General features: G+C 43.7%; 1 protein-coding gene and 1 long non-coding RNA gene across 3 annotated transcripts in view; one reads left to right on the top strand and one right to left on the bottom strand.

The window, feature by feature from the left end:
• The window catches only part of asic4a (acid-sensing (proton-gated) ion channel family member 4a), a 64,378-nt gene extending 50,624 nt beyond the window's left edge, over positions 1-13,754 (bottom strand). The window contains exon 1 of one of the 2 annotated variants that reach the window (XM_058393662.1): positions 12,669-13,754. In XM_058393662.1, coding sequence (XP_058249645.1) covers positions 12,669-13,262 — 594 coding nt within the window. In that variant the 5' untranslated portion in view covers positions 13,263-13,754. The remainder of the gene's footprint in view (positions 1-12,668) is intronic. The other variant, XM_058393663.1, reaches the window with a different exon arrangement.
• LOC131355285 (uncharacterized) lies at positions 1,295-14,908 on the top strand. Its single transcript, XR_009204845.1, has 3 exons — positions 1,295-1,438; positions 1,972-2,074; positions 14,158-14,908. It is a non-coding gene; the product is annotated as an uncharacterized LOC131355285 (long non-coding RNA).
• The last annotated feature ends 5,259 nt before the right edge of the window (positions 14,909-20,167 follow it).

Here is a 20,167-nt window from a genome sequence, read left to right as displayed (position 1 = left end):
CCAACTCACTCCTCTAGATGAGACCATTTACACACATGCACACACACACACACACACACAGATAAGAGTTTCTGTGTTTCTCTGTAGGCATTAATGCGAGTGGAATGCGAGTGGCTCGAGCGTTATTGATGAATTCGCCTCATCATGGAGGTCTGATATCAACTTTCTGTTCCGAGGGAAAAACTTCACCGCTGTACAAAATGCTGAAATGTTTTATTTTTTTATTTCCATGCCAGAGCCTGTATGTTTAATTTATTACCATAAAAACACACAAGCTGTTGGATATTCCAGGCAGGCGGAGCTGCGAGCTCTCCGTTCTCGTCTGTATTTCACACCTTGTTTGGCTTCTGCAGGTTGTGCTGTAATGATATGCTAATCTCTCCTGACTTTTCCCACTGTTTGGGTCGGAAACACTTTTATTTATGCAACAGGAGTGTAGCTTTTCAGTCTACAGAGAGAGAGAGAGAGAGAGAGAGAGAGAGGGTTTAAAGGAGAAGTTCACTTCCAGAACAAAACTCTACAAATAATTTCCTCACCCCCTTGTCATCCAAGATGTTCTTGTCTTTCTTTCTTCAGTTGTAAAGAAATGATGTTTTTTGAGGAAAACATTTCAGGATTTTTCTCCATATAGTGGACTTCAGTGGTGCCCGTGAGTTAGAACTTCCAGAATGCAGTTTAAATGCAGCTTCAGAGAGTGCATAAAAAATTGTAGAGAGTTCATAGAGTTCAGAGAGTTCATAAAAAAACCGTATACTTTTTAACCACAAAAGCTCGTCTAGCCATAGTTCTGGGATGCGTCTGCGACACTGCGTACTACATAATCACTTCGAAAGGTCACGTGTGACGTAGGTGAAGCTACAGACCCAGTATTTGCAAAGCAAACGCAAATAAACCACACTCTCTTTACTCACAAAAAGGTAGAAGGAGTGTTGGTGATGTCCAGGAGCAGAGCGAGTGACCACAGTCAATCACTCAGGAGTTTTTAAAGGAAATTTTTGAGCAATCACATTATTTCCAAGCTGACGTAATCTTTTAGATTTAAAACGATTTCCATACACACACACACACACACACACACATGAACTGACCATTGTAAACAAAAAACTGACACAAAGGCATAGAACTGTGTGTCATTCCACACAAGAACTTTGGAGAGCTCCTCCTTCTCCACACTAGTAAACACTGCGTCTGTAGCTCTGCCTGCGTCACACGCGACTTTCTGATGTGATTACGTAGAAAGTAGCGCCGCGGACGTGCATCCCAGAGCTAGTGCTAGATGAGCTTTGAAGCTGCATTTAAACTGCATTCTGGAAGGTCAGACTCACGGGCACCACTGAAGTCCACTATATGGAGAAACATCCTGAAATGTTTTCCTCAAAAAACATCATTTCTTTATGACTGAAGAAAGAAAGACATGAACATCTTGGATGACGAGAGGGTGAGGAAATGATCTGTAGAGTTTTGTTCTGGAAGTGAACTTCTCCTTTAAGGTGATCTTCACTCTGTTGTCTAATGTCCTGAATCGCATCTTCAGCTTGTCTCATTAAACCTAAGACAAAAACTAAACATGAGTAAAACTTTGTGCTTTAGTTTCAGGTATCAGAACTGCAGGTCTACAGCACTCACTTTAATTGAAACAAACTGCATTTCATCAGCTCACTTTTATTTTTAATTTTCATCATTGAAACCTTTCTACCAGTTAATTTACTGCAGTTATTTAATGCCCCACATGCTGAACCCCGGCCACCAGCCTGAGCAGCGTTCCTTTATTTCATCAGCTCATGTTGTTTATTAGAGAGCTAGAAGGCACTGCTACAATCTGATAGAGTCTGCAAACAGCATGTGATTATTTCCGAGCTTTACTTTGTGCTTGTGTGTGTGTGTGTTCAGGTCATGTGACATGTTTGTACTGAGCCACATGGTGCTTAGCATGATCCTGTTGAAAATCTGCTTCTCTTCTCATTCATCAAGGAGAAGCTTGTGCTGCTCTAACACACAACATCGAAGCTGGATGATCACAGGAGTTAACGTGTCTCTGTGGTGCAGAGCAGAAACGTCAGCGGTGTAACGGGAAGTGAGTATGTAAAGCCATTTGTTACTGCAGAAACACTTCATCCTCACTGAGAAGAAGGATGAGCACTTGCAGGTTCCTCTGTGTTCCTGTTGAAAATCATCCATCAGCAATACAACAGTGCACGAGCAGCATAAACCTGCACACACACACACACACATCTGGAGGAGCACAGGAGCTCCGATCGAGCCGAGGTCAGGAGGTCGTCTGATTTAACAGATGGTCCAACATGAGGCCAGAGAGAAAGGCCAAGAGGAACTCGTACAGCGTCCAGCTCATGCTGAGATAAAGCCAGCTCCGGACCATATGCTCAGATAAATACCCAAATTAGAAGAGAAATTATTATGGACTTATTGTATTCACCATGATTAGTTTTCCATGAGAGCGTATTCCAAAGAGTTTATTTTTTATTTGCAATTTATAACAATTCCTACAATCCCAAAATCTCAGCTTGTCATATCCTGTCTCCTCTGAGTGACACTGACACTGGAGACTCCTTACATTTCTGACACAGAACATTCACCACATCGACCATCTCACACGTTTTTAAGCATCCACTGTACACTGTGAACTGAGCTGTTGCTATAGCAACAATAACATATGAATGCCATTAATATAAAGTGTCAGAGCAGCTGCTCTACAGAACCATCAACAGCTTCTGACCAATCCACAGCTCTGTGTCCAGCTCCACTCTGGAATTGTTTCTCATTAATCAACTTCCTGGCTTTGCTCTCCACACAGTAACAAGCTGAACTTTTACCATCCAGAGCTTCTGAGTTCTGAACTCTTCATATCTTTTGATTAGTGTAGAGGACGAGGTGGAGAAGGTCAGAGAGAGACGAGACAAAACTGACCGAATCTGTGAGCAGCGACACTTCTCCTTTAATACTTTAATGACTCTCACTGACTGTGATGACCATGAGGACGAGCTGCAGGAGACACACACACACACACACATTTACTCACACACTTTCACTCACTCTGATTAAACACTCTATTAATCCCTAACTACACACACACACTCACTTTGATTAAATTATTATTAAGTCTATTATTATTATTAATAATATTTTCCTCATTGTGTAAAGGAGGAAGCAGAACCCTCTGTAGAGAAACAAGTGGATCTGATCAATCATCATCACACAGGACGTCATTTCCTCCCACTGCATTTCAGTTCACAATCCCAACACACACACACACGCACACACACACACACACATACAAACACACAAACAAACACACACACACACATACAAACACACAAACAAACACACACACACACACACACACACACATACAAACACACAAACAAACACACACACACACACACACACATACAAACACACAAACACACACACACACACACACATACAAACACACAAACAAACACACACACACACACACACACACATACAAACACACAAACAAACACACACACACACACACACATACAAACACACAAACAAACACACACACACACACACACACACATACAAACACACAAACAAACACACACACACACATACAAACACACAAACAAACACACACACACACATACAAACACACAAACAAACACACACACACACACACACATACAAACACACACACACACACATACAAACACACACATACAAACACACACATACACACATACAAACACACACATACAAACACACAAACAAACACACACACACACACACACATACAAACACACACATACACACATACAAACACACACATACAAACACAAACAAACACACACACACACACACACATACAAACACACACATACACACATACAAACACACACGTACAAACACACAAACAAACAAAAAACACACATACAAACACACACACACACACATACAAACACACACACACACACATACAAACACACACATACAAACACAAACAAACACACACACACACACACACACATACAAACACACATACAAACACACACACACACACACACACACACATACAAACACACAAACAAACACACACACACACACACATACAAACACACAAACACACACACACACATACAAACACACATGTGAAGATCTCCAGGAGTGAGAGCAGGCTGAAGCTCTGAGAGAAGGTTTCTCTCTTTCTCCTGTTCAGTCTTTGTGGATTTTATCCTCTGCTGCTTCAGGAGACTGCTTTCAGCTCCAATGCTGCCTTTATTTCACATTTTTATTATTTTCATGAATTTAGAATTAAGAAATAAATGTTTAGCTTTTTTTTAAAACTCATTTCAACTTCATTAATTTTTTTCTCTATCTTATAAAAAGTCCAAGCTTTTATTTATAAAATATTTTTTTCTTAAATCTTTTCTAGAGCTCAGAGATAAAGCTGTATTCATTTAAATATTCTTTCTTTCTCTTTGTCTCTTGAGTCTGTAATAACATTTATATTATTATTTATATTTAATATTTATAAAATTAATAAAAAGTTCAGGAATAAGTCTGTGTTTTGATCTGGAGATCTCTTCTAGAGATGATTTTTTATAAATCCTCTAATATTCTACTTTATAATTGTATTTTATTTCTCTTTGTAACTTCTCGAGTGTATTCTCTCAGTATATTTTGTGTTTCTCGCTCAGGTCTAGAGCTCATAAATAGCAGAGTGTTTGTGTTAGAATAATATTGAAGATTTCTCTGGGTCACTTCTGGAGCTGTGAGTGCCTCTGTGTTGTGAGGAGGAAAGAGGCGGTCTCTCGGGATGCGAGTGTTAATGGCCACCATCAGCTCCTCTGGCTGTTGGATCAATGTCAGCACAAATTTCCAGATTGCTTTCCAACCTATCTGTGATTGGGCTTTAATAGGTTATTGAGCGGCGGGCGTTTAGGGAGCGCGGGGGCGATATTTCAGGATATCGACAAATCACATCCACACAACCTTCTCATTAGCATAGATCAGGACAAAGAGCATTAATCTTCTACAGCGCTGATGGAGAGAGTTCAGATCTCACACCAACGCTGGATAAACTCTTAACCTTCTGTGGGAAAAGTTCACACAAACCCCGGTCTCACAGCACCCGCTAACACACACTGTAGTGTTTAACCATGTCCCTGTGCACAAAGCAGCTCCATGTAGACATGAAGGTTGGAGAAGGTGGAAGATCTGGAGTGTCCTGCACAGAGCCCTGACTCTGGAATCTCCTCAACATCCCAAAATCAGAGTCTGATCTCACTGAAGCTCCTGCAGCTGAATGATCATTAATGAGATGAGATGAGATGTTCAACAGGTGACGGTCAGGGGTGCAGAAACTTCTGATCATCCAGTGTATTTACCTTCCAATTAAAATCACTTCAACTGAATATGAACAGGGACTTCATCTGTTAATATATGAACTTTATGATTCATCTCAAATCATCAGATCCTGAAGATCACACCGAGGAACGTCCTGGACATCAAAGTCATAGAAACAAATCCACTGAACAAACCTCAGGACTCACACACACACACACACATTCCTCCAGCAGGACTGTATATGAATAAATAAATAAAAACAAATGAAAATCCATATTCATGCCTCCTGAGTGAGGCGACGCTGTGTGACACTTCATTGGGGAAAGTGATGTGAGGTAATTTGGCTCTTTCTAGTGGCTTCATTAGAGTCTAATGTGTACTTCGGGACACTTCCTAACCGAGACGCTCGAGCTCTCGCACGGCCAACGCCGGAGAAATAACAAATCAAACAGCGGATGATGAATTAAACGCGTCTGAAGGTCGAGCGCTTTGAGATGAACGATGGTCTCTGCGCCGAAGGGGGCCGTCATTAACCAGCGTCATCGTGTGAAGGGAACGGAGCCGAGAGCGAGGAGACGCTTCACTGAACACCAGAAGGCAATCTCACAATGCTAACGCTGAAAGAGTGAGAGAAGAAAAGAAACAAACACAAAACAAACAACAACAGGGCAAGATCCAGCGAGCAGCAGCTCCATTAAACACTGCGAGCTCACTGCAGAACTGCTCCAGTCATTACAGTTACATTATTTATGTGAGGTTTCTCTTAAAAAGAAGAAATGATTAGGGCTGCATTCGCATTTTTTTTTTTGTTTCGAGGAAGTGCTGCCTTGCACATTTTAATGCTGAAGAAAGCAGTGTCATTAAAATAGCACAGGGTTTTGCCTGGTGTTCTTTTCTAGCGAGCTAGCGTAGCACTTGATATTAGCGCCAAATGCTTTACCATGAAGATGGACTCTAGTCTTAAACCTAAACCTAGTGGATGAGGTGCTTTAACAGTTAGGTTCCTGAATACAGAGTTAAAGATTAACAGAACTTTACAGCTATAACAGCTTCTGGGAAGGATTTCCACAAGGTTTAGGGGTGTGTTTATGGGAATTTTTGACCGTTCCTCTAGAAGCACATTTGTGAGGTCAGGCACTGATGTTGGACGAGAAGGTCTGGCTCACAGTCTCCACTCTAATTCATCACAAAGGTGTTCTATGGGGTTGAGGTCAGGACTCTGTGCAGGCCAGTCAAGTTCCTCCACACCAAACTCACTCATCCATGTCTTTATGGACCTTGCTTTGGTCACTGGTGTGCAGTCATGTTGGAACAGGAAGGGGTCATCCCCAAACTGTTCCCACAAAGAGCATGAAATTGTCCAAAATGTCTTGGTATGAAGCTGAAGCATTAAGAGTTCCTTTCACTGGAACTAAGGGGCGGAGCCCAACCCCTGAAACACAACACCTGAACTCAATGATTTGGAGGGGTGTCCCAATATTTTTGGCAGTATAGTGTATATATATTTAACCATTATAAGAAAGAAACTCTCTGGGAATAAAAGGCTAAAGCTAAAATATTTAAAGGTTCTTTCAACTCCAGTGCTTCCAGTTCAGAGATACAGGTTCCTCTGTCCAAGCCCTGAGCTGAGAAACTCTCTGCCATTTTAGTGACCATTATGAAACCAAGTATTATTCTGCTTGACCTCCTGGACCACACCTTTTTAAAAACAGAAATAAAATGATGTGCTGTGACTAAAACGTGGCCTTTTCCTCTTTCTCTCAAGCTCTGAGCGACGGGATTAGTCATTATTCCACCTGGAGCTCATTAGGTTAAAGCTACCTTTAGCCTGACTGGCAGCTTGTAATTCCTCTGAGCGCAGGATGCTGTGGAGCTCAGAGGGTTCTCTCACTCCTGAGAACAGTGAGGGTCTGTCCAGCATTAGCAGATAATCATTCTAAAGCTGCTTCACTGGAGATCTTTCTGTTCTGCAGCAGGTGAAATGACCAAATTTCAGAAAATCTCCAAAACATGAACCCTGTAAAGTTCAAGCCTGTTTAGATTAAACGGAAAATGATGCTTCATGAGACATAAAATAGAATAAAATAAACCACTAAGGAAAATAAATAATATTCTACTGAATCCATCCCATATGAAAGATCAGCACTATAAAGTGTTCATATCTATAGCTCTGGCTACTAGTCAGAAGGTCACAGGTTCAGAACCTCAGGACCATCACAGGTTCAGAACCTCAGCACTGCTGGAGCCTTAAACCTCTCTGCTCCCGGGACGCTGCAGTATCACTCACCTACTGCTTATACACCTCACAATGAAATGAAAAGAATCTCACCCTGCTGTCAGAGATATGAGGTTAATAAAAAAAACAAAGCTCTTCAGGTTCAGTATCTTCAGTGGGTTTAGTTTCAGTATTCTCAGTAGATTAAGATTCAAGAGCATCAGTAGCTTAAATATCAGCAGCTTCAGTACTTTTAGCTGCAGTTATTTTTGCATTCAGTAGTTTTCCATTCAGTAGTATCAGGAGTTTTAAATTCAGTAGTATCAGGAGTTTTCTATTCAGTAGTATCAGGAGTCTTATGTTCAGTAGTATCATGAGTTTTATATTCAGTAGTATCAGTAGTATCATGAGTTTTATATTCAGTAGTGTCAGTAGTATCAGGAGTTTTCTATTCAGTAGTATCAGGAGTTTTCTATTCAGTAGTATCAGTAGTATCATGAGTTTTATATTCAGTAGTGTCAGTAGTATCAGGAGTTTTCTATTCAGTAGTGTCAGTAGTATCAGGAGTTTTCTATTCAGTAGTATCAGGAGTTTTATATTCAGTAGTATCAGTAGTATCATGAGTTTTATATTCAGTAGTGTCAGTAGTATCAGGAGTTTTCTATTCAGTAGTATCAGGAGTTTTCTATTCAGTAGTATCAGGAGTTTTCTATTCAGTAGTATGAGGAGTCGTATATTCAGTAGTATCAGGAGTCTTATATTCAGTAATATCAGTAGTATCAGGAGTTTTATATTCAGTAGTATCAGAAGTTGTATATTCAGTAGTATCAGGAGTGGTATATTCAGTAGTACCAGTAGTATCAGAAGTTGTATATTCAGTAGTATCAGGAGTGGTATATTCAGTAGTACCAGTAGTATCATAAGTTGTATATTCAGTAGTATCAGAAGTTGTATATTCAGTAGTACCAGTAGTATCATAAGTTGTATATTCAGTAGTATCAGAAGTTGTATATTCAGTAGTATCAGTAGTATCAGAAGTTGTATATTCAGTAGTATCAGTAGTATCAGAAGTTGTATATTCAGTAGTATCAGTAGTATCAGAAGTTGTATATTCAGTAGTATCAGGAGTGGTATATTCAGTAGTATAAGGAGTGGTATATTCAGTAGTATCAGGAGTTTTAGTTTGGAGTATTTTTTGGAGTAAGTTTGTATAACTGTGTGTCTTGGTGTGTGTTAGTGTGTGTGATAGCGTGTTAGTATGTGTTACTATGTACTTGTGTGAGTTAGTGTTAGTGTGTTTGTGTGTGTGTTAGAGTGTGTTAGTGTATGTTAGTGTCTGTGATAGTGTTTGTGTTACTGGTGGTGTGTTAGTGTATGTGTTAGTGGTGGTGTGTTTGTGTATTAGTGTGTGTTAGAGTGTGTTAATGAGTGTTAGTATGTGTATTAGTGTGTGTGTTATTGGTGGTGTGTTATTGGTGGTGTGTTAGTGTGTGTGTGTTAGTGAGTGTGTTATTGGTGGTGTGTTAGTGTGTGTTAGTGATGGTGTGTTAGTGTGTTTTAGAGTGTGTGTGGTGTGTTAGTGTGTTTTAGAGTGTGTGTGGTGTGTTAGTGTGTGTGTGTTAGTGGTGGTGTGTCAGTGTAAGTTAATGTGTGTTAGAGTGTGTGTTAGTGTGTGTGTGTGTGTGTTAGTGTGTGTGTGTTAGTATGTGTTAGTGTGCGTGTGTTAGTGGTGGTGTGTCAGTGTAAGTTAATGTGTGTTAGTGTGTGTGTGTTTATTAGTGTGTGTGTGTGATAGTGTGTGTGTGTGATAGTGTGTGTGTGTGTGTGTGTGTTTGTGTTAGTGTGTGTGTTAGTGTGTGTGTGTGTATGTGTTAGTGTGTGTGTGTGTGTTAGTGTGTGTGTGTTTGTGTTAGTGTGTGTGTTAGTGTGTGTGTATGTTAGTGTGTGTGTTAGTGTGTGTGTTAGTGTGTGTGTGTTAGTGTGTGTGTGTGTGTTAGTGTGTGTGTTAGTGTGTGTGTGTTAGTGGTGGTGTGTCAGTGTAAGTTAATGTGTGTTAGAGTGTGTGTGTGTGTGTGTGTGTGTGTGTTTATTAGTGTGTGTGTGTGATAGTGTGTGTGTGTGTGTTAGTGTGTGTGTGTGTGTTAGTGTGTGTGTGTGTGTTAGTGTGTGTGTGTTAGTGTGTGTGTTAGTGTGTGTGTGTGTGTGTTAGTGTGTGTGTTAGTGTGTGTGTGTTAGTGTGTGTGTTAGTGTGTGTGTGTTAGTATGTGTATTAGTGTGTGTGTTATTGGTGGTGTTAGTGTGTGTGTGTTAGTGAGTGCGTTATTGGTGGTGTGTTAGTGTGTGTTAGTGATGGTGTGTTAGGGGTGGTGTGTTAGTGTGTTTTAGAGTGTGTGTGGTGTGTTAGTGTGTGTTAGTATGTGTGTGTGTGTTAGTATGTGTTAGTGTGTGTGTGTTAGTGGTGGTGTGTCAGTGTAAGTTAATGTGTGTTAGAGTGTGTGTGTGTGTTTATTAGTGTGTGTGTGTGATAGTGTGTGTGTGTGTGTGTGTGTGTTAGTGTGTGTGTGTGTATGTGTTAGTGTGTGTGTTAGTGTGTGTGTGTTAGTGTGTGTGTGTGTGTGTGTGTGTTAGTGTGTGTGTGTTAGTATGTGTTAGTGTGTGTGTGTTAGTGGTGGTGTGTCAGTGTAAGTTAATGTGTGTTAGTGTGTGTGTGTGTGTGTTTATTAGTGTGTGTGTGTGTGTGTTAGTGTGTGTGTGTATGTGTTAGTGTGTGTGTTAGTGTGTGTGTGTGTGTGTGTTAGTGTGTGTGTTAGTGTGTGTGTGTGTTAGTGTGTGTGTGTGTTAGTGTGTGTGTGTTAGTGTGTGTGTGTGTGTTAGTGTGTGTGTGTGTGTGTTAGTGTGTGTGTGTGTGTTAGTGTGTGTGTGTTAGTGTGTGTGTGTGTGTGTTAGTGTGTGTGTGTGTGTTTTAGTGTGTGTGTGTGTGTGTTAGTGTGTGTGTTAGTGTGTGTGTGTGTGTGTGTTAGTGTGTGTGTGTGTGTGTTAGTGTGTGTGTGTTTTAGTGTGTGTGTTAGTGTGTGTGTTAGTGTGTGTGTGTGTGTGTGTGTTAGTGTGTGTGTTAGTGTGTGTGTGTGTGTGTGTGTGTTAGTGTGTGTGTTAGTGTGTGTGTGTGTGTGTTAGTGTGTGTGTGTGTGTGTTAGTGTGTGTGTGTGTGTTAGTGCTGATCACAGGTCTCAGTGAGGCGAGTGCACTGTTCCTCACCACACCACATTAAAGACTCGACACCAGCACTTTATCATCACTAACACACAGATCCCTCATGAGCAAACATCCATCTTGCTCTACACACACACACAAACACACACATACACACACACTCTCTCTCCCAGGAGCTTCCAGAGCACTGCAGCTTACATAAGCTGGTGTGTGGAGGTGAGTGTTGTTGATGTAGGTGACGTGTCTACAGGAAGCTGCACTGAGGGACATCCCAGAGGCCGAGCTCTCAGAACCACTGAGACAATGTCCACTTAAAAACTCTGAGAGAAAAAACACGCGCACTTTTCAGAAGAGAAAATGGCTTGTGTTCGATTGGACACGGTTTACATGAGTCAGGATGTGGATGGAGGGATAGAGGAGGTGCTGAGAGGTGGAGATGAAGATCGTGTCATTAATGAGGAGTGACACTGTATTTGGAGCACTCTGTAAAGAACATGTGGTATATATTAACACACTCGCTCTAATATCTTATTGTTTCTATAGTAACAGCTCATTCACGGGAGTGTGTATGGCAGTTACGTGGATGACAAATGTGCGTAATCTTTGATCTGGAAGGAGTCTCCGGTGTCAGCGCTGTGTATCACTCAGAGATAAAGTTCTCCACATCTTCAGGACAGAGGAGTTTACACGTCTTGGTGGTTTCTCAGGAACATGACACGCTGTGATAACTTCTCTCATCATGTGTTATTTACAAAAAAAAGCAAGACATCAGAAATGGCTTTGTTAGATCTGGAGGCGGAGCTTATGACTGTTCACACGACTCAACAGAAGCTTCCAGAGACGTAAGAAGTAAATCGTACAAGAAGAAAGCTCCTGAAAGTAAACCAGAGAAATAAACTGCAGCCAAATTGCTAGAAATCTCCGAATAAAACCTGGAGTCAATTACAGCACAGCGTTTCCATGTGCCTCCATTTTAACTACTGACTTCTCTACTGACTCACAAGCTCAGAGGTTCATGAACCTTCAGGTCAGAGTTCATCTGAACGAAGCTGGAACAGGTCTATCACCTCCTGGTCCTTTCCCTTTCGGTGAGTCGGCTGATCTGACAGACACGTTCTATTCAGGAGTTCTGAGGATTTCTACCACAACAACGTTTCACAGAGAGTCCAGGAGACCTACACAGCTGTCACTCATCCCACAGTCTCATGCTGATTGGAGGAGAAGAAGATCTCTGTATGTTTTTCACTGATGATCTGATAATTACTGAAGTCCAGGTTTTTTTTTATTCAGAAGACGCTGACACATCTGCTGGAACCCGAGCTCCGAGGACGTGATGAGTTTAATAATGAACTCACGATGAACTGAAGTTCACCCAGAAAGAGTAGAGTTCCACACTTTCTAAACTTCTACACATTTTCCTCACGAGCAGTGTGTCATCATTGCGCTGTTCCAGAGAAGGCAAAACAGCTGACTCAACATCTGTCTGAACATCTGTCTGACTGTGGAACACCATCCCATCCTATCACCATCCCATAATACTACAGAACTGTTCAGTGAAGCGTTACTGACAGACTTACACAAAACATATACAGTTTAATACTAAACACACATACATCAAGGATATAACACACACACATACACACACACACACACACACACATCAGTGCATTACACATACTCCACAATTTACGCACATTACACACACTGAACATAGACACAAAACACAATACACAAACTACACAACACACACACACTGTACTATAGTCACACTACACAATATACCCACTACACAATACACAAACTACATTGCAAGAACTACACACGAAACACACACTGCACAATACACTCGCTACATCACACACACACACACAATGCACGCAGAAAGAAAAGCGCACAGTAAAGTTTCTGGACTCACCACGGAAAAGTCTCGCGCTGAACAGTTGTGCCCGCTGAAGTTGCAGCTCTTGAGCATGTCCTCGAGCTGGTGTCCGGTTCGGTTGAAGATGTCCTGCATGTCCGGTGCGGGGTACTGCAGGTCAGCCGCGCGGTGGCCCTCGGTGTTTTTGGGCGGGAGACCGGTCAGATTGGCCAGGTGGTAGATGTCTGCGTCGGTGAGCGCGGAGAAGCGGAAGCGGTTTGTGTTGCAGATGGTCACGGCGGGGAAGAGCAGCTCGCGCGCGGCCTCCTCGCGCAGCGCCGTTACGTGCGCGCGCTGCAGGTACGACACGGCGCACTGTGACGCCTGGTACAAGAAGAGCGCGAGCGACGCCAGCAGCGCCACGGCCCAGAGCGCGCGCCTCGCGCAGCTACCGCCGCCGCTGCCCGGTACGCCGAACACGTGCTTCATCCCGTGAAGAGAGCACGAGCTCGCGAAACCGGCCAGGTCCTTCACCGGCGCGCGGCAGCTCTCCTCCAGCAGACTCGCGCGCTCTCCTCCATCCACTCTGCCTCTCCGCTTCTCCTCCTCCTCAGAGAATTTAATCTTACAAACGAACTCGACCGGCATCATGGGCTCTGACAGAAGCTCGCGCGTCCGGCGGCTCCGGGGTTGATTGTGTTTTTTTCCCTTCCCCGCGCGCGCGCGCAACAAGACTTCAACTCCAGAAAGAGAGAGAGAGAGAGAGAGAGAGAGAGGCAGACAGACAGATAAAGAGAGAGAGAGACAGAGTGTTGTGTTGTGATTGATGCCCAGTGATGGGGTCCGTGTGGTTAAGCCTCGGGATCGTGATCTCGGTTTTCCTCGCGCGCTCCTCCGTTCCCCTCTGTGATCCTCGGACTGAGAAAACAAGACCTCAACAACTCCTAAAAGAGTGAGAGAGGGGGTGGGGGGCTGCGCTCTCTCTCTCTCTCTCTCTCTCTCAGCGCACTACTTCAGTAGCATCGCGAGCTCTGAACATCACCGGTGATAAAAACACTCAAACCAAAACACACACACAAAAAAAACATTTAACGAAGAGCACGCGCTGTTTCAGAGCCACACTGACCGGAAATAACAGTGGCGCGAGCTGCTTAAATAATTTAGGTGACTATCTGCTCCATTATTTGGGGGGAAAAAGCACCCCCCCCCCCCTCTCTCTCTCTCTCTCTCTCAGGCACGTGCTCTGTCCGGTACCGTCAGTTTGTGTTGCGTGTCGGTGATGAACACTGTGTACACCTCACTGTGTGGATGGAAAATTAATAAAAATAAAAAATAAATCAGAGTTCAAAGGTCTCACCAAATTCTATCCAAGTAAAGATTCTGGAATCTGATCAGTGAACATGTCTGATCTGATCTGATCTAACATCATGATGAGAAGACTAAATCTACAATATCATAAAACAATTCAAATAGATGAATAAGTCAGTGTGTAAAACTACAGTATCCTCATCATCTGATCTGAGGTCAGTCCGATCTCTCTCCACAGAGTGAGCTACAGTCTTCTTCCTCCGTCTGATCACGATGCAGTTGTTTCACAGCTGGAGGGGGAAAAACGTACAAATCTACAAAGTCGGAGGTGGGTGTGTCTGATCTGGACGAACACGAGCCAGGAAACGGCTCAAACATCTGATGCTCCTGAATGATGGGATTTCATTTTTATGAAGAAATCGGATTTGAATAAACAAACAGAATAAGAAATGTTACTCAGGGCTTTATTTACAGTCTTTTCAGCTAGAGTGATGGAAGTTATGTTAGTAAAATAAATAAATTAAAAATATTTAACAACAGTTTTAATATTTATTTACCTACAAAATAATCTTTCTATTGAAATTCTTATTTTTAATTTAAAATAATTCACTGCTCTAATTATGTGACTGAAGGAGATTTGTGTTTGTGAATGTGGTCAGGGTTACAGCAGCCCCGGTTCTGGAATGGCTCCTGAGTGTGAAACACGGGTCAGAACCCAGGCCTGCTGCTGCCGCTGCTGTCCTTCACAGAGATAATGATCAATATCTGATTACATTTCATTTTAAACATTTACATCAGATTATTTTAGACTTTATGGGCAGCAGCAGAAGAGGCAAGAAGTGAGGATGAGGCTGATTTCTTCCTCTCCAAGACTGTAGATTCATCCAGGTGATCAGTGAGAGGCGTGTCAGGTGATCAGTGAGAGGCGTGTCAGATGGTCAGTGAGAGGCGTGTCAGATGGTCAGTGAGAGGCGTGTCAGGTGATCAGTGAGAGGCGTGTCAGGTGATCAGTGAGAGGCGTGTCAGATGGTCAGTGAGAGGCGTGTCAGGTGATCAGTGAGAGGCGTGTCAGGTGATCAGTGAGAGGCGTGTCAGATGGTCAGTGAGAGGCGTGTCAGGTGATCAGTGAGAGGCGTGTCAGGTGGTCAGTGAGAGGCGTGTCAGATGGTCAGTGAGAGGCTTGTCAGGTGACCAGTGAGAGGCGTGTCAGGTGGCCAGTGAGAGGCGTGTCAGATGGTCAGTGAGAGGCGTGTCAGGTGGTCAGTGAGAGGCATGTCAGATGGTCAGTGAGAGGCGTGTCAGGTGACCAGTGAGAGGCGTGTCAGGTGATCAGTGAGAGGCGTGTCAGGTGATCAGTGAGAGGCGTGTCAGATGGTCAGTGAGAGGCGTGTCAGGTGACCAGTGAGAGGCGTGTCAGGTGATCAGTGAGAGGTGTGTCAGGTGGTCAGTGAGAGGTGTGTCAGGTGGTCAGTGAGAGGCGTGTCAGGTGACCAGTGAGAGGCGTGTCAGATGATCAGTGAGAGGCGTGTCAGGTGATCAGTGAGAGGCGTGTCAGATGGTCAGTGAGAGGCGTGTCAGGTGACCAGTGAGAGGCGTGTCAGGTGATCAGTGAGAGGCGTGTCAGGTGGTCAGTGAGAGGCGTGTCAGGTGGTCAGTGAGAGGCGTGTCAGGTGATCAGTGAGAGGCGTGTCAGATGGTCAGTGAGAGGTGTGTCAGGTGACCAGTGAGAGGCGTGTCAGGTGACCAGTGAGAGGTGTGTCAGGTGACCAGTGAGAGGTGTGTCAGATGGTCAGTGAGAGGCGTGTCAGGTGATCAGTGAGAGGCGTGTCAGGTGGTCAGTGAGAGGCGTGTCAGATGGTCAGTGAGAGGCGTGTCAGGTGATCAGTGAGAGGCGTGTCAGGTGATCAGTGAGAGGCGTGTCAGATGGTCAGTGAGAGGCGTGTCAGGTGATCAGTGAGAGGCGTGTCAGGTGGTCAGTGAGAGGCGTGTCAGATGGTCAGTGAGAGGCTTGTCAGGTGACCAGTGAGAGGCGTGTCAGGTGGCCAGTGAGAGGCGTGTCAGATGGTCAGTGAGAGGCGTGTCAGGTGGTCAGTGAGAGGCGTGTCAGATGGTCAGTGAGAGGCGTGTCAGGTGACCAGTGAGAGGCGTGTCAGGTGATCAGTGAGAGGCGTGTCAGGTGATCAGTGAGAGGCGTGTCAGATGGTCAGTGAGAGGCGTGTCAGGTGACCAGTGAGAGGCGTGTCAGGTGATCAGTGAGAGGTGTGTCAGGTGGTCAGTGAGAGGTGTGTCAGGTGGTCAGTGAGAGGCGTGTCAGGTGACCAGTGAGAGGTGTGTCAGGTGATCAGTGAGAGGCGTGTCAGGTGATCAGTGAGAGGCGTGTCAGATGGTCAGTGAGAGGCGTGTCAGGTGACCAGTGAGAGGCGTGTCAGGTGATCAGTGAGAGGCGTGTCAGGTGGTCAGTGAGAGGCGTGTCAGGTGGTCAGTGAGAGGCATGTCAGGTGATCAGTGAGAGGCGTGTCAGGTGGTCAGTGAGAGGCGTGTCAGATGGTCAGTGAGAGGTGTGTCAGGTGGCCAGTGAGAGGCGTGTCAGGTGATCAGTGAGAGGCGTGTCAGGTGATCAGTGAGAGGCGTGTCAGGTGGTCAGTGAGAGGCGTGTCAGATGGTCAGTGAGAGGCGTGTCAGGTGACCAGTGAGAGGTGTGTCAGGTGACCAGTGAGAGGCGTGTCAGATGGTCAGTGAGAGGCGTGTCAGGTGATCAGTGAGAGGCGTGTCAGATGGTCAGTGAGAGGTGTGTCAGGTGACCAGTGAGAGGCGTGTCAGGTGACCAGTGAGAGGTGTGTCAGGTGACCAGTGAGAGGTGTGTCAGGTGACCAGTGAGAGGTGTGTCAGGTGGTCAGTGAGAGGCGTGTCAGATGGTCAGTGAGAGGCGTGTCAGGTGACCAGTGAGAGGTGTGTCAGGTGACCAGTGAGAGGTGTGATGTCTATGGAGGAAAAACGAGAGGAATTTCTATAAAAGTTAGAATAAAAGAGTTTTCTGTTCATCCTGATAAGAATCTTCTCTATGAAGCTGTTGACCGAGGTCAGGCTTTGCAACCTCCATTTCCTCTGTTTCCCCTAGTTTCCTGTTTCCTCAGTTACTCCCATTTCCTCTGTTTCCGTTATTTCCTCAGTTTTCTCTTTTTATCAGTTACCTCCATTTACTCAGTTTCCTTTTTTCCTCAGTTACCTCTGTTACCTCAATTTCCATAGTTTCCTCTGTTACCTCAATTTCCATAGTTTCCTCTGTTTCCTCCATAGTTTCCTCCTCTTCCTCCTCACTCAGACTGTGACAGCGTATTGCTGGAGTGATAGGTGAGCATGAAACATTGTGCTTGTCTGGGGTTTGAACATTTTTCTGCACTTCGAAGGAAAAAAAATGTCTGTTGTGAACCCTCTAATCAGTGTCTCTTCTCTGTTGTTGTCAGTCACATGTAATCCTACAGGAAGTGGCTGCAGAGTGGGTGGAATGCAGCCACTTTTATAAAACCTCTGTTACGGATGGTTTTGGTCTCAGCAGCACTTCAGAAAAACATTTTAAAGTGCAGAGTGATGACAAGCTGTTTTTTCTTTTAACTCCTGACCAATCAGGGCACAGTTTAGGGACAAAAGACAAAAAAAAAAATCAAACATGGAGGACAAAGTGGAATGGATTAATTAAAGTCTTGTTTGTGAAAATCAGTTTTATATAGAACATGTTCTGAAGCACACAGGTACCTACTGGAAGAACACTGACCTGATATTCATCCTGTAGTTACAGTCCCCTTCTAAAGTATTAGAAATATCCAGAAATCAAAGCTTTTGATCTCAAACACAAATATCTTCAGTCTATAACAAAAACAAAAGAACTGCCCTGCTGTTCCAATACTTTTGGAGTGTATCGCATGTAAACAAATTAAAGGCACTCACATTATTTGTGCTTTGTAAGAAACATGTTCTCTCTGAGAAGCTTGAAGTGCAGCAGGTCGAAGAGCAGAGATGTTCTGTTACAAGAACAGGAAGTTCCCCGGTAATCAGTGCAAACAGCAGATCTAAGAAAAAAAAAGTTAAAAGCCTGTAGACTTTGTTGTTCTCGTAAGGATAATTCCAGACTTTTTTTTGTTTCTGTCTGGTTAGAAACTAGATGTTTATTGGTAGTTCCCAGAATATCAAAGTCCACAAAAGGGGGTAGAGCATTTTCATATTTAGCTCCTAAACTTTGGAACAGTCTTCCTGACAGTGTTCAGGGCTCAGACAGTCTCCCAGTTTAAAAGGAAAGACTTATCTCTTTATCCTGGCATACATCTAACACATCCCATAACCTTGTGCTCCAGTACATCTGATTAAACACACATTATCATCTAGTGCTTGCTAATATTACCAAACAGCAGCTACGCTAATTCCTTTCCACTTGTTTCTGTTTTTCTACCCATGCTGAGGCATCTAGAGATTGTACCAGCTCCAGTAGACCTTCAGTGAGAAGAGGCCAACCCTGTGAGGTTCCTGAGGGATCCAGAGATAGAGCGGCTCCAGCCAGATTCTGCTTCATGAACATTTTGGACATTCGAAGAAAAGATGTTAACCCCATGTGGACTTTGAGGACAACAACCTCCTAATCAATACACAAAATATCATTCTACATATGCTGTATCTCCATCATTGAGCGTCTGAAGGCTTCAACATGGAAGAGTTGGTGTTGAAGCTATAATGAACAGAGATGTTGAGCTAATTTATGAGCTGCTCAGGAGCTCCTGGTCACACAACTCCAACTGACTGTACATGACTGCAGAAAGGACATTGTTCATAATCACAATCTGTGGTGTTTAGAATAATTTATAATCACACTCTCTGATGTCACCTAAATGAGGATGAGGTTTCCTTTTGAGCCTGGTTCCTCTCAAGGTTTCTCCCTCACACCATCTAAGGGAGATTTTCCTCACCACAGTCACCTCCGACTTGCTCAGGGATGATTTTGTCTAACATTAATCTTGGACTTTTGTACTATGTTTCTTATGTTCTGTAAAGCTGCTTTGAGACAATGTCCATTATTAAAAGTGCTATACAAATAAAATTAAATTGAATTTCTTGTTGTCTTGCTGAATCATCTTTAGGTTGAAGGTTCAGTAGAAGATATGAGGTAATCATTACTCTGTAGTTGTGCTGTAGATGCAGGTAGGAGTGTTTGAACTCGGGTGGCTTGGGCAGCAGGTATAGCTGAAGGGAAATGTTCAGTGTCTGAGCATCTAAATGCTGAATAAGATGCAGTTTATTACAGGCAGATACACAGCGAGGAGTAATACAGTTGAAGTTATAAAAGCATTTTATTGCAGGGTTTCTGCATCATTCAGGAAATGCAGAGGTTTCAGTCAGACGTTCAGCAAAACTGAAGAGAGAAACTTTTAGTAACTGACCTAATGTTCGAAATACAGGGAATGAAAGCTAAATACTAGATAAAAGCTTATAATCCCACTAAAGTACAGCTCTTCAAACACAAACACCGCTCACTGCCTCACTTCATTTCACCCTCGCAGACCTAAAATAAAGAAGAATGAATTTATTTGTAGTCAAATATACAACAATCAGCCATAACAATATGACCACCTGCCTAATATTATGTTGGTCCCCCTTTTGCTGCCAAAATAGTCCTGACACGTCTGGGGAATCTGGGGAATTTGGAGGTGGAGTCAACACCTCAAACTGGTTGTTGTCGTCATCAAACCATTCCTGAACCATTTCTGCTTTGTGTCATGGTGCATTATCCTGCTGAAAGAGGCCACAGCCATCAGGGAATACCGTTTGCATGAAAGGGTGTAGATGGTCTGGAACAATGCTTAGGTAGGTGGTACATGTCAAAGGAACATCCACATGGATGCAGGACCCAAGGTTTCCCAGCAGAACATTGACCAGAGCAGGACACTGCCTTCGCCGGCTCGCCTTCTTTCCATAGTGCATCCTGATGCCATGCGTTCCCCAGGTAAGAGACGCACACGCACCCGACGATCCACGTGATGTAAAAGAAAACGTGATTCATCAGACCAGGCCACCTTCTTCCATTGCTCTGTGGTCCAGTTCTGTTTAAGCTAGCAGTTATCAAACCCTTGATTAAAAAACCGGACCTCGACCCTGGTCAGCTGTCTAACTATAGACCGATATCAAACCTGCCCTTTATCTCCAAGATCCTAGAAAAGGCTGTAGCACAGCAGTTATGTTCAGACCTGCATAGAAATAGCATT

Source organism: Hemibagrus wyckioides, linkage group LG06 (genome assembly GCF_019097595.1).
Source record: "Hemibagrus wyckioides isolate EC202008001 linkage group LG06, SWU_Hwy_1.0, whole genome shotgun sequence".
Lineage (NCBI taxonomy): Eukaryota > Metazoa > Chordata > Actinopteri > Siluriformes > Bagridae > Hemibagrus > Hemibagrus wyckioides.
This window is presented reverse-complemented; position numbering and strand designations above follow the sequence as displayed.